We start from the raw sequence: 16,835 nt of genomic DNA, 5'->3' as shown, positions 1-16,835 counted from the left end.
TTTTTCTTTTCAAAAATTTTCAATATTTAGGAAACACCTAAAAAAATAATATCTTGAATTTTTCCCGATGTTCTCATTATACAAACTGTTTAAATAAATAAATATAATTATAATATTAATATTTTTTAACGAAATATAAATAATGTATATCAAATAAAAAATACAATTATACAAATAATGTTTTTTTTAGATGCAAGAGTGAGTTTGGCCTGCCGGAATGCGGAAAAAGCAAAAGATATACAGTAAAAGATATAAAGAATAATTCATTTTCCAAATACCACAGATAAATTATACAGGGTGTTTTATAATGTCCGTGCCAACGTTCGTGTACGGACAGAGTGCGGTAAACTGAATAGAAAAGTCCTTTACCGTTTTGCAATTTTCGCAATAGTAATTGAGATATTAATTAAAAGGGATTGACGAATAATCGCGTGTTGATCGCGGCTAGATCGTAGGCTGTACGCTTTAGGCGTGACAGCAATGAGAATCGCATGGCAACGAAAAATAACAACGCATATCACTCCTGCTCTCGCTACGTCTTATTTTTCGTTGCCATGCGATCCTCGTTGTTATCACATTTAAAGTGTACAGCCCACGATCTAGCTACGCGCAACGCGCGATTATTCGTCAATCCTTTTTAATTAATATCTCAATTACTATTGCGAAAATTGCAAAACAGTAAAGGATTTTTCTATTTAGTTTACTGCACTCTATTCGCACACGAGCGTTGGCACAGACATTATGAAACACCCTGTATATGATGCTATATCTGATAATAGACTGTAGTATAAGAAAGACATTTTGTTGTAAGTGCTCAGCATGTTAAAAACTTTATAATTTGCTAAACGTTGCAAATAAATTCAAGTACTGCATTAGCTTATGCGTATATCTGTCATTATAAGTATTTTCAACGAGATTAATGAAATATTGGCGGCAGCAGCTAGACAACGATGATAGTTGTAAACTATTATCTACATTATTATTGTTGCCCCAATACATATATCGTATTACAAAAACAAAAAAAAAACATTTGTAAGAGCAATTACGATTTGCGTTCAGATGCGTTCTTAAGGCCATTAAAGCTTCGGTGCAAGGTGCAAATAAAATAAAACAGTCACTTCTTTCCGAGCGCTAGTTGATCATTAGATTTTGTTCCTCTCTTGTTCTCCCACAGTTTTCGGTTCCCAAGTATTGCGAGTATTTTCATACAAAAATATTTGAGTGCCACATTTAAAATGTGTTATTCCCTTATAATTCTTTATTAAAAAAAGAAATCATAAAAATTCATAAATGTTCACCACGCACCAGGGGCCCACGGATCCCGATGTATTGCACCGGTTGCACCGACGTTAAATACGCCCTTGTTTGCGTTCATGGTTAGTACAGAAAAAAAATCTAATGACAAGTTAGGTAAGCTTGCAACCTATCAGCTAGATCATTACAGCTTGAAAAGTTTGAGGGGAAATGTGATAACAATTCATTGACAAAAAAACTGGCTGTACATCTGCTTATAATCAATGCTCGTATAATGATGAATTTTCGTCAAAGAACTGAAGACGGACATGAGATGCAATTACAATCGAATTATCTCAGACATTTCCTCTTGACATTGTTGCTGTTGTTCAAAATGCAGCTGTTTACTTCTAATTGCACAATAGTCAATGTATCATCGCTCGCTTATATCTGTATGTAAAATAATATTAAAGAATTAAGAGATAATAAAAAAAAAATATTACACTAATATTAATATTTAATATCTTTATTATCAAAAAATAAAAATATTTTTAATTTAAAAGATTAGCAGATAAAATTATTATTTGTAATATTACTGTCCATATACAAGGTGTCCCATTTTAACTGATCAGCCCTGTTAACTTCGCAGAAAATGGTCAGAAGAAAAAATATGTAATTTGCAACATGCAGCTGCATAATTTTTTTAAAAAACAATTATGTGTTTTCTTTATATCAATTGATTCGTCTCATTATTTTGTGCACAAAAGTATTAAGGTAAGATTCCCGAAAACTGAGCTTTTACAAGATATTTTGTATTTTATGTCAAAATACTGTAACTTACAAGCTCTATAACTCGTAAAATACTTAATAAAAATAATTTTATTATAGTGTTTTAAAAAGCTCTTGACACCAGTTATTAGATTCTGGAATAAAAAATAGAGTGTTCCATTTAAAAAAACAAAATTGACCACCATATAACTTTGGCACGTATACCTTAGGTTAAACCAATGTTACTATCGGATGTCCCCCTCCAAACCTAATAACTTTTGTAGAGAATATTTTTTTATCTGATTATTTCCTGCGAAGTTACAGGGGTGGTCAGTTAAAATGGGACACCCTGTATAATAATATGTTTTGCTACGACAGTACAATAAACGTTGCATCAGCAAATCTCTTTTTCTCGTATGAACTTTGCACTTATTGGATAAGAATAATAATTAAAACAAAATAAAAGACTAATACCTGAATAAAATTGAATTCATTCAAGCATTTATGCGCAAGCGGTCTTAGCGAGAACATTAATACTTGATTTGTCTGTTAAATTAGAAAACTTCTGATAATCAACATTCTTATATTCAAGTGCTACGAATTCTTTTGAACGTTTCTATATTGATATATTAGATATATTACTCTACATTTATTGTAATAAACCTTCATTTGCCGAACATTAAGTGTGTGCTATTCACTGCCAATAAAACGACTAACAGTACTCAAGTTTACTACTTTAATTCAAACCTTGCGTTTTTCGCTCTTTTTGTGAGTACATTATGTTAATCGTTTTATGCTGATGAGTTTCGAAATATAACCAAATTTTTTATATATTAATAATGCAGTAGTGTTGGTTTATTTGTACTGACTTTAACCAATCACTTTTAAGAGCACATCAGCGGTATCGAGAGTTGAACATAATATAGAAAATGTGGCCTTTTAATATCATGTGCGATAGTACGGCGCGTCTTGATGGCAAAACTGTGGTTATAACAGGGGCAAATTCCGGAATCGGCAAGGAAACTGCCAGAGATTTATATCGAAGAGGTAAGTGAGAATGAACGAACACTTTTGCTGAAATATCTATAAATTGAGCCAGATACAGATCTGAATATAAATTCTGTTGATCATTCAAAATTCATCAATAGAGAATATCCCTCGATCTTGGTTGATGAATTATCAAAACTTTTTGTTGCGATATGAAAAAGGTCGAATGTTTTATTGATAAGTTTTGATTATTTTGATATATATACACAGGGCTAGGCAAAATACATCATTAAGTATTTGAAATACATATACAAAATACTGTCAATCTTAGTCAGTGCTGGGCCAAATACATCATTAAGTATTTAAAATTTAAAATATAAAATACTATCATTCTTCTATCAAATACAAAATATAAAAATCTATCAATCTTCTATCAAAATACTAAGATTGACAGTATTTTGCATTTTGTATTTCAAATATTTTTTGTTCAGTCCTGTATATACATATATATTAACTAAGCACTTTCCGCACTTTTTTTACCATGATTTTTTAAGTTGAAAATGCAAAAAGTATATTTAAATATGAATAACATTTTTGCATTTAGGAGCCAGGGTTATTTTGGCTTGTCGTAATATGAAAAAGGCAAATGCTACAGTGGACGACATAAAGAGGAATCCATTTTCAAAGTAAATATAAAAATCATATCCATGTAATTACATATTAATAATTAAATTATCAATTTAAATTGATTCAATGAATAAGATGTAAATTTTAGTTATTATTGATTCTAAATAAAGCATTATGATGTATTTTTAAAATAAATTTGCATCAATGTATATTTAGAAATATTAAGCAAAATTACATTAGTAACTCTAATAAATCGTAAGATAATCGCAAATTGTAATTAAAATATTATTAGTAATAAACAATAATACACAATAATAAAATATTTTTGATTTATTAGTTATTTTACAGAAATGTAAAAAATTTTACACGTTTTATTTGTTTGATAAAATAATACTGGTAATTTTATATTACTTTCAAGAGTGGATGGGCAACAGCTGAAGGATAAGACAGATGATCTCGCAATTTACCAACTGGATCTCAGCAGTTTCCAAAGTGTAAGAGAATGCGCTAAGAGTTTACTAACAAAGGAACCAGTGATTCATATTCTCATAAACAATGCCGGCATTTTTATGTATCCATTCGAGAAAACCGAGGACGGAAACGAGATGCACCTGCAGTCGAATCATCTCGGACATTTTCTTTTAATGCTGCTACTACTACCGAAATTGCGATTATCTGGTTTTGGCTGCAGGATAATTAACGTATCATCTATAGCGCATTGGTGTAAGTTTGAATACATATTGCAACGCGGACCAACAGAAAAGACATAGAATATATATGCAAATACAAATACATTGAATAGAGCAAATGCTTTGAAATTGAAACAAGTTTTTTAACTAATTATGTAAAATAATTAATAAAATTTGAATAATTAGTTTCTATTGTAAATCTTATATAATTTTATGTGGTAACTTTCAGCTGACTAACCTTTATTTGTAAAGAAAAGTATTAAATTTTAGGCTGGTATAGTAATTTCATGAAATCAACATTTTTCATACTTGCTGCCATTAAAAACACAAATTATCCTTTTCTTTAACAGTTGGCAATATAAATTTTGATGATATTAATTTGGAAAAGTTTTATGGACCATGGAAAGCTTATGCACAGAGTAAACTGGCAAATATTCTATTTACGAAAGAACTCGCGCATCAATTAGCAAGTAAGTCAAAAAAGAAGATTGGATAAATTATCGATAAACAATTGATTAAAGATTAAAATTATTTAATCATTTATTATATTATTTACTATCAATATATGATACGTTGTAAAATAGTGTAAAAAGATTGCGATACTTTATAAAATTTAATAAATATAAATTGCAATGATATGTTTGCATACAATTACTATTAAAATATTAAAATAATTATAAATAAAATATATAGAATTACTATAAAAAAACCTGAAGGCTATTTAAAAATTTATACTAATTAATATTCGATTTCCAGAGGCAGAGATAGAAGGAATAAATGTTTACGCCTTACATCCTGGTCTTATACCTACGGAAATATCACGTTATAGCGGCGACACCTTTTTTTATGGTGCGGACAAACTTTTCAATTGTTTTACATGGATGTTTTTTAAGAATGTGATGCAAGGAGCACAAACAACGATATATTGTGCGGTAGATGAAAAAGTGGGCGAAGAGACTGGGCTCTATTATTCGTAAGCGTTATATGATATATAATATATACATATACAAGGTGGGCCATTTTAATCCATCCACGCAAATAACTCCGTAAGTAAGCCAAATACAGAAAAATGGTTCAGACAAAAGTTGTTCAGGACAATGAAGTTATTTTTCATTAAGTATTTTTCGAGTTATGAGGCTTGTAAATTACAGTATTTTGACATAAAATACAAAATATTTTGTAAAATATTCAATTTTTGGGAATCTTACCTTAATACTTTTATGCATAAAATAATGAGACAAATCAATTGGTATAAAAAAAAACACATAGTTGCTTTCAAGAAAAAATATGTAATTTGCAACATGCAACTGCATACTTTTTTTAAAAATCAATGTGTTTTCTTTATACCAATTAATTCGTCTCATTATTTTATGCATAAAAGTATTAAGGTAAGATTCCCAAAAATTGAATATTTTACAAGATATTTTGTATTTTATGTCAAAATACTGTAATTTACAAGCCTCATAACTCGAAAAGTACTTAATGAAAAATAACTTCATGTGTTTTGAAAAGCTCTTGACACCAGCTATTAGATTTTGGAATCAAAAATAGGGGTTTCCATTTAAAAAAATAACTCTGACCTTCAAATAAAGGTTTGAAAATTGACTTCAAGGTCAAAGTCACTAGCATAAATAGGTGACCCCCATTGTCCTGAACAACTTTTGTCTGAACTATTTTTCTGTATTTGGCTTACTTACGGAGTTATTTGCGTGGATGGATTAAAATAGCCCACCCTGTATATATATATGTATATAAATACATTTTTTATATATTAATTTTATTTTATTATTTTATATTTAAAAATTAATTATATTGTAATTTTTCTTTGTTTTCGTTAGTGATTGCAGTCATGCCATGACATATAGCAAAGCGATGAATGCCGATTATAGCAAAAAGTTGTGGGATACTTCTTGTCGACTGTTGCATTTGGAGCCCGAGGAAAGTCTTGTTGCGTTATTGAATACTATCTCACGTCAAATTGCTGATTAATCCGAGATAAATTTATTATCAGTCTTTACTAGATTCTACCAATTTCATATAAAATTGGAACATAATATTGGGTTGTATTATAAGTGGAAGAGATGCTTTAGCAACAATTTTAGTTAACTTTTCTTCCTCAAATATGTGATAACATGTTATTTTTATATTTATTTAACGACTATTGCGCAACACAAGTGCGGTATAAGTGATGCGTCATGCAGCGTGACGCATATAGTGTGATACTAATGATTCATTTTTGAAAGATGCGATTTCGGAACATATATGGTTGAATTCAGCGTAAAAAATGCTACAACTTTTGTCATTACAAAAATTTTGAAATTTGAAAAAATAATAACAAGGGGTAGGGGTAAATTAAAAAAAATTACATTTTTTGAAAATCCAACTACACAGTTATAAAGCCCATTACAAGCCATACAACTTCTATTTGAAACATTTTTTTATATCTCCTACGGTTTTGGCGATAATTACACAAAGAAAAAAACCGTTTTTTTTCAAAGGGGTATTTTACCCCTTAAATTTGAGTTAGGGCTATAAAAAACTACGCTAAAAAAAAATACGTGTCTCCTCAAATTGTATGTTTTACAACATATTTCAAGAAGAATCAAATCGGGAGGGGACACTTGTGAACGTTCCCTTGTTAGTGATTTTTCCGTGATAGAGCATCATACAAGGTGTCCCATTTTAAATGATCCACTCAAATATTTCAAATATGATATAATATTTCAAAAATATGATATGATTGTATTTGCTATATATTTTTTCTTAAAGACAACGTGTTTTTTTTACTCCAATTGATTTCTTTCATTATTTTGTGTATAAAAGTGTTAAGGTAAGATAATTGAAAAATGAATATTTAACGCGATATTTCATAGTTTATGTAAAATTATACCAAATTAAAGTATAAAATATCTCGTAAACTATTCAATTTTTGATATGAAATATCAAATTTTTGATATGAAATATTTTACCGTTATAACTTTTTACGACGAATATTGCAAGGAATCGATTTATATAAAAAAATTAGAGTAGTTTTATTTAAAAAAATAAAGATGACTTTTAAATCTCTAAAGCTTTTTCATCAAGATCAAACTAATATTCCTATCTTTTTTCCCCCTCTAAACCTTACAATTTTTATTTGAAACATTTTTCGATTTAATGCGGTATTTCTGAGTTATTTGATTGGATCATTTAAAATAGGACACCCTGTACATCACCATGAATAATGTTTATGTAACTAGCGTGTAGTATATAGCGTGACCTCGCTTTTTTGCACACTGTTCATTACCTTCACATTCCAATGTCACATATTTATTTTTAAATTTAAAGGTCACTGTGCATCAGTTTTAGAAGTTCCAACTTTCTGAGTCAGTTGGGTATGAATCTTGAGAGACATCGGTTGTTCAGATGCACTATTCTCACATGAGTTACGTTATTGTGTAATTTTAATTTATTATTATTACAGTTTAATTGTTTTGCAATTTATTGATTATAATTTTATGACCACATACTTACTCGGATTGCAAGGTTTGTTTGTTCTTTTTTTCGTTATTTTTTTGTTAGTTAGTTTAGTTGAAATGCATTAATGCTTAATAACTTATACAACTTTTTCTTTATCCAGACAGCACAATGTCCAAAATACATCTAAAGGATATCCAGAGGATATTCTGTCGTCCCAAAAACATTTTCGAGATATCCTCTGAACGTCTTTTGGATATTCTGTGCTGTCTGGGTAATTTTTTTCTTTCTAACTTAGCTTTACAAATTCAAAAGTGATTATCACACTACTTAACATTTTGTTGGATTACTTCAATACATAATATTTTTAATGCTTAAATAACTAAATAACCTTGATTCTAGATCTTTACTTTTTTTTTTAATGAACCATCCACGCTTTCTTCTGTATTGCCAACAGACTTTGCTAACTTTGCTCTAATCAATCTTTAATCAGAGCAGCATGAATTTTTCTTGTAATTTTATTATTTTTTCTTTTGTACGATAGACATTCAAATTACAATAACTAATAACAATTATATTTTTTATTGTTTTATAAATTAATTTTTTAACTTCTGTTAGTCATATAATAGCATACAAAGAAAAGAGAATGTTTCTATTAAAAGTTAACGAAATCGACGTTGTTATTTTATCATTAGATGTGATAGTTGGGACATGTGAAATATGCCTCATTTTTGTACGCATGCGCTACATGTTGTAATTAGACGAGTTAGACTATTTACATTCTATCTACAGCAGCGCTCGGAATTAGTTGCACATTTCAGGCCTATTCAAGGGACGACGCCTAATGTTCCCCCACTACCGCCCAGTGTTGCGATATGGGACCGGTTGTATGCGCATGTGCGGCAATACGGCGTCAGTACAGTGTCTCATACAAATTAAACAAGGCACCGTTACCCCGCTACATTAAAAATATTTCTAAATTTTTTGAAATTGATTGAAATTTTTTACTTCTTGGTTTTTTAGCTGCTGGCTCCGTAGATTCCATGCTTGTAAATAAATAAATCTTACCTTATTTGTAGTCACCAGACCTTCTCATGTCAAAACGTCCCGCCATACGGTCAACACATAACATATAACGGCACTGGATCTCCATCACTGCACATGCGCAGAGCCGCACATGCGCATACAACCGGTCCCATATCGCAACACTGCTACCGCCCGGCCGCTGGCGGTCGAGCCGCCGATAGCTCTGGCGCAGAAGCGTTTTATATAAGAAATAGGCTCGGTTGTTGAGGCACCTCTCAAAAAATAGTAATATTTTCTTTGCTACATAAATAATGTTTATTTTCATTAATAATTAAATATATATATATTATGTATTAATGAAAATAAACATTATTTATGTAGTAAAGAAAATGTTACGATTTCCTGAGAGATGCCTAAACAATCCAGCCTATTTCTAATATAAAATGCTCCTGAACCAGAGCTATCGGCGGCTCGGCCGCCAACGGCCGGGCGGTAGTGGGGGGACAGAAGGCGTCGTCTCCAGAATCGGTTCAAAATGTGCAATTCCAAGCGCTGATCTGCAGTATACATTCTACACTCACTCAGAATAAAGTAGTAAGCATATGTTCGAGATAGCTCCTATTTTCCTACCAAAATACTCAACAGATAGCAATAAAATTTTTAGTTGTTGGTAAAATACCTAAATTTTGCTGAGTATATTTGTTTGTAAAGAAACATAAGTATTTTTGGCTCTTCTTGTGAATGCACTAACAGTTTTATTCTAATGAGAATAGAAATGTAACTGAATTCTTTATATGCCCATATATATATTTTGTGTGGTGTTGATTTGTATTAGCTTTAATCTGTCACTTTTAACAGCACATCAGCGGTGTCGTGAAAATTGAGCATAATATAAAAAATGTGGCCTTTTAATACCTCGTGCGATAGTACGGCGCGTTTTGATGGCAAAACTGTCATTATAACGGGTGCAAATTCTGGAATCGGTAAGGAAACTGCCAGAGATTTATACCGAAGAGGTAAGTGACAGCGAATTGTACACGGAAAAAACACTTCTACTGAATAATAAACTTTAGGCCGGTCTAAAGTAAATTTTCCTAAGAGCTTTTGCTGTAATATGAGAAAAGTAGAATGCTCTACTGATAAATTTTGATTATTTTAATATACATATCAGTATTAACTAAACACTTTTTTAACCCGGTTTGTTTAAGTTGATAATGCAAAAAGTATATTTAAATATGGACCATTTTTGCATTTAGGTGCCAGGGTGATTTTGGCTTGTCGTAATATGGAAAGGGCAAACGCTGCAGTGGACGACATAAAGAGAAATCCATTTTTAAAGTAAATATAAAAATTATATCCATATAATTACATATTAATAATAAACTATTAATTTGAATTGATTCAATGTATAAAGTGTAAATTTTAGTTATTATTGATTCTAAATAAAGCATTATGTTGTATTTTTATAACAGAATTACATCAATGTATATTTAGAAATATTGAGCAAAATTACATTTATAACTATAATAAGCCGTAATATAATCAGAAATTGTAATTAAAATATTATTAGTAAGAAACAATATTAAAATATTTGTGATTTATTAATTATTTTACAGAAATATAAAAAAATGTTGATTTTGCGCATTTTATTTGTTTCATAAAATAATACTAATTTTATGTTACCTTCAAGAGCGGATAAGCAAGAGGACAATACAGGTGATCTCGCGATTTACCAACTGGATCTCACCAGTTTCGCAAGTGTAAAAGAATGTGCTAAAAATTTACTAGCAAAGGAACCAGTGATACATATTCTTATAAATAATGCCGGCATTGCAATGTTTCCATTCGAGAAAACCGTGAACGGAAACGAGATGCACCTGCAGACGAATCATCTCGGACACTTTCTTTTAACGCTGTTACTATTACCGAGATTGCAATTATCTGGTTTTGGCTGTAGGATAATCAACGTATCGTCTTGTACGCATTGGTGTAAGTTTTATTGTACATTGCAATGCAACCAGCAGAAAAAGCACATAAAATACAGCAAATGCTTGAAATGGAAACAGGTTTTATTGTAATTTTGTAGAATAATTAATAAATTTTGAATAATTAGTTTTTATTAAGAATCTTATTATTTACATAATTTTATACGATAACTTTCAGCTGACTAACTTTTTATTTATTGAGAAAAATATTAAACTTTAGGCTGGTATAGTAATTTGATTAAATCTACATTTTTTATGCTTACTGCCATTAAAAATACAAATTATCCTTTTCTTTAACAGTTGGCAATATAAATTTTGATGATATTAATTTGGAAAAGTCTTATGGACCATGGAAAGCCTATACACAGAGTAAACTGGCGAATATTCTATTTACTAAAGAACTCGCGCGTCAATTAGCAAGTAAGTAAAAAAAGAAGATTAGATAAATTATCGATAAACAATTGGTTTTAGATTAAAAGATTTCTTTAATTATTTATTATATTATTTACTATCAATATATGATACATTGTATTAGGTCCTTGAATAAGTTCTCGCTGTTTCTTAAAAGATGGCGTAGCGGCACTCTGTGCATGGAATTTCGTACGGAAACGCATCAGCTAAGTAGTACTATATGTAACCTCAAATTCTAGTAGATACAGTTTACCACAGTGTCAACCACGTGTTTAATTACCTATTGCGAAAATGTCTACTTTTGTGCCAAATAAAGTGTTTTTGCGGGGAATTTTATTGCACTGCTTTATTCAAAAGAAATCTGCAGCTGAAGCACACAGAATTCTTGTTGAAACATATGGTGACAATGCTCTGTCGAATACGACATGCAGAGACTGGTTTAGGCGCTTTAAAAATAATGACTTTGACCTTGAAGATAAAGAACGTTCTGGAGCACCGACAAAGTTTGAAGACGAAGAAACCTAATGAAACTATCACGGGAGCTCGCTATCGACTTCAGATGATGCGTTTGAGTCGAGCTCTAAAAGAAAAGCGGCCACTATACGGGCAGAGACACGACAAAGTCATTTTGTTACATGACAATGCTCGGCCACATGTGGCAAAACCAGTCAAAACTTACCTGGAAACGCTTCAATGGGAAGTTCTACCTCACCCGCCGTATTCACCGGACATAGCCCCCTCGGATTACCACTTGTTTCGGTCGATGGCGCATGGTTTGAGCGAGCAGCGCTTCCATTCTTTCGAAGAAACCGAAAAATGGGTCGATTCATGGATTGCGTCAAAAGATGAATCGTTTTTTCGACGGGGGATTCAATTACTGCCAGAAAGATGGGAGAAAGTGGTCTCTAATGATGGACAATACTTTGAGTAAAGTTATTGTAAGCCTTATATTTTAAATTAATGTTTTTTTTTTAACAAAAAAAACAGCGAGAACTTATTCAAGGTCCTAATAAAATAGTGTAAAAAGATTGCAATACTTTGTAAAATTTAATAAATATAAATTGCAATGATATGTTTGCATACAATCACTATTAAAATATTAAAATAACTATAAATAAAACATATAAAATTACTGTAAAAAAGCCTGAAGGCTATTTAAAAATTTATACTAATTAATATTCGATTTCCAGAAGCAAAGATAACAGGAATAAATGTTTACGCCTTACATCCTGGTCTTATACCTACGGAAATAGCACGTCATAGCGGCAACACCTTTTTTTATGGTGCGGACAAATGTTGGACTTTTTGGACTTGGTTGCTTTTTAAGAATGTGGTGCAAGGAGCACAAACAACAATATATTGCGCGATAGATGAAAAAGCGGGCGAAGAGACTGGGCTCTATTATTCGTAAGCGTTATATGTTATTATATGTATAAATGTTTTAAAATTACCGAATTACGATAAAAAACGAAATACCATAGAACTCATCAAAAATATAGAAAGAAACATAGAAAGAAAAGACGAAGAATTGCAGAGTGTGGTGAGAAATGAGACCATAGAAACAATAAATAACATATGGAACAATAACAAAAAAATAAACCACAAGGAAAAGTTAATTATCAAATATAAAAAACAAACACAAGAATTCATCGAAAAACACCCCAATATAATATTTACAAGAGCAGACAAGGGGAATACCACGGTGGCAATAGATAAACCAAAATATATAATAGATATGGAAAAAATATTAGATGATAAAAACACATACAACACAATACAGAAAGATCCAACAAATAAATTAACGACAAATTTAAGAAACGTACTAACACGATGGAAAAACCAAAAATACATTGATGAAAAAACATACAGATGTCTATTAGAAACCGATGGTGTTCTCCCGAGAGCATATGGTGTGCCAAAGATTCACAAAGAAGGAAATCCACTCAGAATCATAATATCTACAATAAATAGCCCTCTATACAAAATAGCAACATATTTACATAAAATTCTGAACGACAACATCCCTAAACCAGAAAATGTAGTAAAAAATAGCTATGAACTAGTAAAAAAACTAACAGGACAAAAATTTAACACAGACCATAGTTTAGCTTCATTTGACGTAATATCACTATTCACAAACATACCAATAGAAAAAGTTAATGAAAGCATCAGCAAAAGATGGGACCACATAAAAGAAAAAACTAACATACCACTTAAAGAATTTTTAATAGGAATCAATTTAATACTGAATTCCACTTATTTCACATTCAACAACACCATATATAAACAAATCTATGGCACACCCATGGGCTCACCATTGTCACCAATCGTGTCAGACATGGTAATGCAAGATTTAGAAAGCACAGCAATTAAACTATTAAATTACAAACCCAATATATACATAAGATATGTAGATGACATCTTAATTGCAACAAGAACAGACAAACTCAAAGAAACATTGAACGTTTTCAACTCAATAGAAGACAGACTGAAATTCACCATAGAAATAAGACCAGACAACTCAATCAGTTTTTTAGACACCCTCATTACAACAGAACAAAATGAAATAATTTTCAATCACTACCAAAAACCCACAAATTCAGGCAGATTATTAAATTTTAACTCAAACCACCCAATACAACATAAAAGAGCAATCATTAGCAATATGACAGATAGAATCTTAACATTGTCACATCACAAATTTCACAAGAGCAACCTCAATAAAGCAATAAACTCATTACTCGAAAACGGATACCCACTAAAATTTATTTTCGAGAACATGAGAAATAGGATTAACAAATATAATAATGACAAAAAAAGTACGGTAAACAAAGAACATAGCAAAAAAACAGAAGAAAAAGAAAAGAAATATTTCACTATACCATACATGAAAAATGACACAAAAAAACTAGAAAAGAAAATCAAAGAACACGGATTCTCACCCGCATATAGTTGCCACAATAAATTAAATACATACATAAAAACCGGTAAAGACAAATTAGAACATAAAAAACAAAATGACATAGTATATCAAATAAATTGCAATCAATGTGAAGCCACATACATAGGACAAACAGGTAGACAATTACAAATCAGAATAAAAGAACACCGTAAAGATATAAATAAAAAAACGGGAACACTATCAGTAATATCAGAACATAAAATAAAGTATAACCATGAATTTGAATGGGACAATGTTAAAATATTAGACAAGGAACCAACATACAGAAAACGGTTAATATCAGAAATGATACACATAAAAAGACACACACAAGCAATAAATAAACAGAGTGATACGGATTTCCTACCAAATACTTACTTACCTACACTGAGATCACTCCCTCCAATCAACAAATAATCATACCATCAGTAACGATCTCTCAAGACAAGACGACTCAGTAAGAAACGAACAACACCAAAAGTAACAAGTCACAATAAAAATCAATCCAGACAGTCAGAAGAATTAAGGTGAGAACGACTAACAGCACACACAATTTAATTAAATAAGAACAGTCAAACTAAGAACATTAAACCAATAAATAAAAATCAACAGTTGCCATGTCTGACACACGAGGAAAAAGCAAGGGGTGGACAAAAAGTTCGTAAAAATGGACAAAAGAGACCTACACCAAAAAAAAAAAAAACAACCAGTTTAAATTTTGACTAAGAGACGCAACAAAAATTAGATTGTAAGTAAAAACAGCAATAGGGCAGAAGAAGACCCAAAAAATTACAAGTAGTCAATTTATATGTAAGTTTTCAGTAGTAAAAACAATGTAAATTTTATCCGTTATAGCGCTGAAGAAGGCCCAAAAAAAGGTGCCGAAACGTTCGACAATTAGATGTAAGATATACGACAAACACATGTAAAATATATTAATAAATAGCACCTAGAACAAGCTAAGGCTCAATAAATAAGCGTGTATCACCATTTTAAAGTTTTAATTGAAAAACTGAGCCTAATTAAAAAAATTCTTTTTATATGTATAAATGTATTTTATATAAATTAATTTTATTTTATTATTTTATATTTAAAAATTAATTATGTTGTGATTTTTCTTTGTTTTTGTTAGTGATTGCAGTCCTGCCATGACATCTAGTAGAGCGATGAATGCCGATTATAGCAAAAAGTTGTGGGATATATCTTGTCGACTGTTGCATTTGGAGCCCGAGGAAAATTTTGTTACATTATTAAATACTATCTCACGTCAAATTGCTGATTAATATCAGTTAAATTTATTGTTACAGTTTTTACTACACTCTACCAGTTTCATGTAAAATTGAAACACAATATAAGGGGCGTCATGAGAACCGAATAAGGTAGATACTGCAATAAAATGATAATTCCGGGTGTGACGTTCTTCTTCTGATATATTATGCGACAGATGAACAAACATAAGTCTTGTCCAAAAGATCTTGAAAAGCCTTGTCGAATGAGACTGTACAAAAGTCTGTATTTCTTATCATTTCCGAGAAAGTCAGGTTCGGGGACAGAATCAAGAAACTAAAATATTTCACAAATGTAAGCAGATAAATAGACAAATATAAGTCTTTTTCTTGAGATGTCTTACCGAAGTTTTATCATCAAGAATGCAAAATAAGGTACGCAAATTGCGATGTAAAGTTACGATTACTACTACTTACAAACTACGAATTGCGCAATCGATGAAAAAGTGACTAATGAGACTAATCTTTATTATATATTTATAAATTATATAATACACAAATGTATAATACAACGCAAATTACGATGTAAAGTTACGATTACTACTACTTACAAACTACGAATTGCGCAATCGATGAAAAAGTGACTAATGAGACCAATTTTTATTATATATTTATAAATTATATAATACACAAATGTATAATACAAAAAGCACAAATATAAAGCACAAATTATATAATACTAAACTTTTTTTGCAAATTATAACAAACATATTAGTTATACACAATATAAGAAATTTTTAATTTTTGATACTTTTTTCTCTAAAGAATCTGTTGTCTGTACATATCTGCATATATTTATACATATATCTTCATCAGTGTATTATTCTTTATCGTATGCTATGCTTTTATAATAGAGAATACCGTGTTAAATCTCCGCAATGGAGGGCAAGAGATGATCAAATAGCCAAAGTTTTATGGGATCACACCTGCCGACTTCTGGATTTAAAACCAAAAGAAAATCTTACCTCATTTTTAAAAACCATTTTCAATTAACTTGTTTAATAACATTTGCTTATAAAAAATTAAATTAAGAATATACGACGGGGTCTTCTATTATTCAATAATCAATTACATTAATAAATAAGCTGATAGAGCCAGAGCTGCATTCTTTTACGTGCTCAATTATTTATTCAAATTAAGAGTACAGACGTTTCGGCCATTGTTTTCGGCCTTCCTTAGTGTACGGTAATTTAATAAGGATTTGATAACGCAAATGTGTGAGAACGCATTCAATTGTTAAGTCTTAGTACATTTAGTTTTTTGTAGGCCGAAAACACAATCAAACGATAGGGAAGGACGAAACTGTCTTCTATATGATGTCACTTTATATTTCCGAAATTCATTTGTAAGTAATTTCTTAGTACGTATTAAAATTTTTTCTTGAGTGTTTGTTCGATAGAAATAAAAATTGACATAATTCATATTT

The 16,835-nt window shown here is 30.5% G+C and overlaps 2 protein-coding genes across 12 annotated transcripts; both read left to right on the top strand.

Moving 5' to 3' along the window:
* The first annotated feature begins 1,211 nt into the window (after window positions 1-1,211).
* On the top strand, window positions 1,212-7,783 carry LOC105676414 (retinol dehydrogenase 12-like). 2 transcript variants are annotated; one of them, XM_067360973.1, is made up of 7 exons: window positions 1,212-1,376; window positions 2,891-3,048; window positions 3,593-3,674; window positions 4,034-4,338; window positions 4,655-4,774; window positions 5,061-5,277; window positions 6,143-7,783. In XM_067360973.1, the coding sequence occupies exons 2-7, from the start codon at window positions 2,931-2,933 to the stop codon at window positions 6,291-6,293; spliced, it is 993 nt and encodes a 330-aa protein (XP_067217074.1). In that variant the 5' UTR covers window positions 1,212-1,376; window positions 2,891-2,930; the 3' UTR covers window positions 6,294-7,783. The 2 variants fall into 2 exon arrangements, with proteins under 2 accessions (XP_067217074.1, XP_067217070.1); XM_067360969.1 differs by lacking the exon at window positions 1,212-1,376 and adding an exon at window positions 2,519-2,769.
* On the top strand, window positions 7,686-16,832 carry LOC105669716 (retinol dehydrogenase 11). 10 transcript variants are annotated; one of them, XR_010891603.1, is made up of 9 exons: window positions 8,988-9,071; window positions 9,168-9,380; window positions 9,645-9,802; window positions 10,043-10,124; window positions 10,477-10,775; window positions 11,072-11,191; window positions 12,373-12,589; window positions 15,256-15,784; window positions 16,264-16,832. XR_010891603.1 is itself a non-coding variant. In XM_067360845.1 (8 exons), exons 2-7 carry the CDS (start codon window positions 9,685-9,687, stop codon window positions 15,022-15,024), a joined length of 882 nt encoding a protein of 293 aa, XP_067216946.1. In that variant the 5' UTR covers window positions 9,011-9,380; window positions 9,645-9,684; the 3' UTR covers window positions 15,025-15,026; window positions 15,256-15,395. The 10 variants fall into 10 exon arrangements, 5 of the variants coding, with proteins under 5 accessions (XP_067216943.1, XP_067216946.1, XP_067216950.1 ...); XR_010891604.1 differs by lacking the exons at window positions 8,988-9,071; window positions 9,168-9,380 and adding an exon at window positions 7,686-7,829; XM_067360845.1 differs by lacking the exon at window positions 16,264-16,832 and adding an exon at window positions 14,979-15,026 and having other exon boundaries at window positions 9,011-9,380; window positions 15,256-15,395.
* Window positions 16,833-16,835: the final 3 nt, after the last annotated feature.

This window comes from Linepithema humile, chromosome 1, assembly GCF_040581485.1.
Source record: "Linepithema humile isolate Giens D197 chromosome 1, Lhum_UNIL_v1.0, whole genome shotgun sequence".
NCBI classification, from domain to species: Eukaryota; Metazoa; Arthropoda; class Insecta; order Hymenoptera; family Formicidae; genus Linepithema; species Linepithema humile.
The sequence above is the reverse complement of the archived record's forward strand: the minus strand, read 5'-3'. Positions and strand labels throughout refer to the sequence as shown.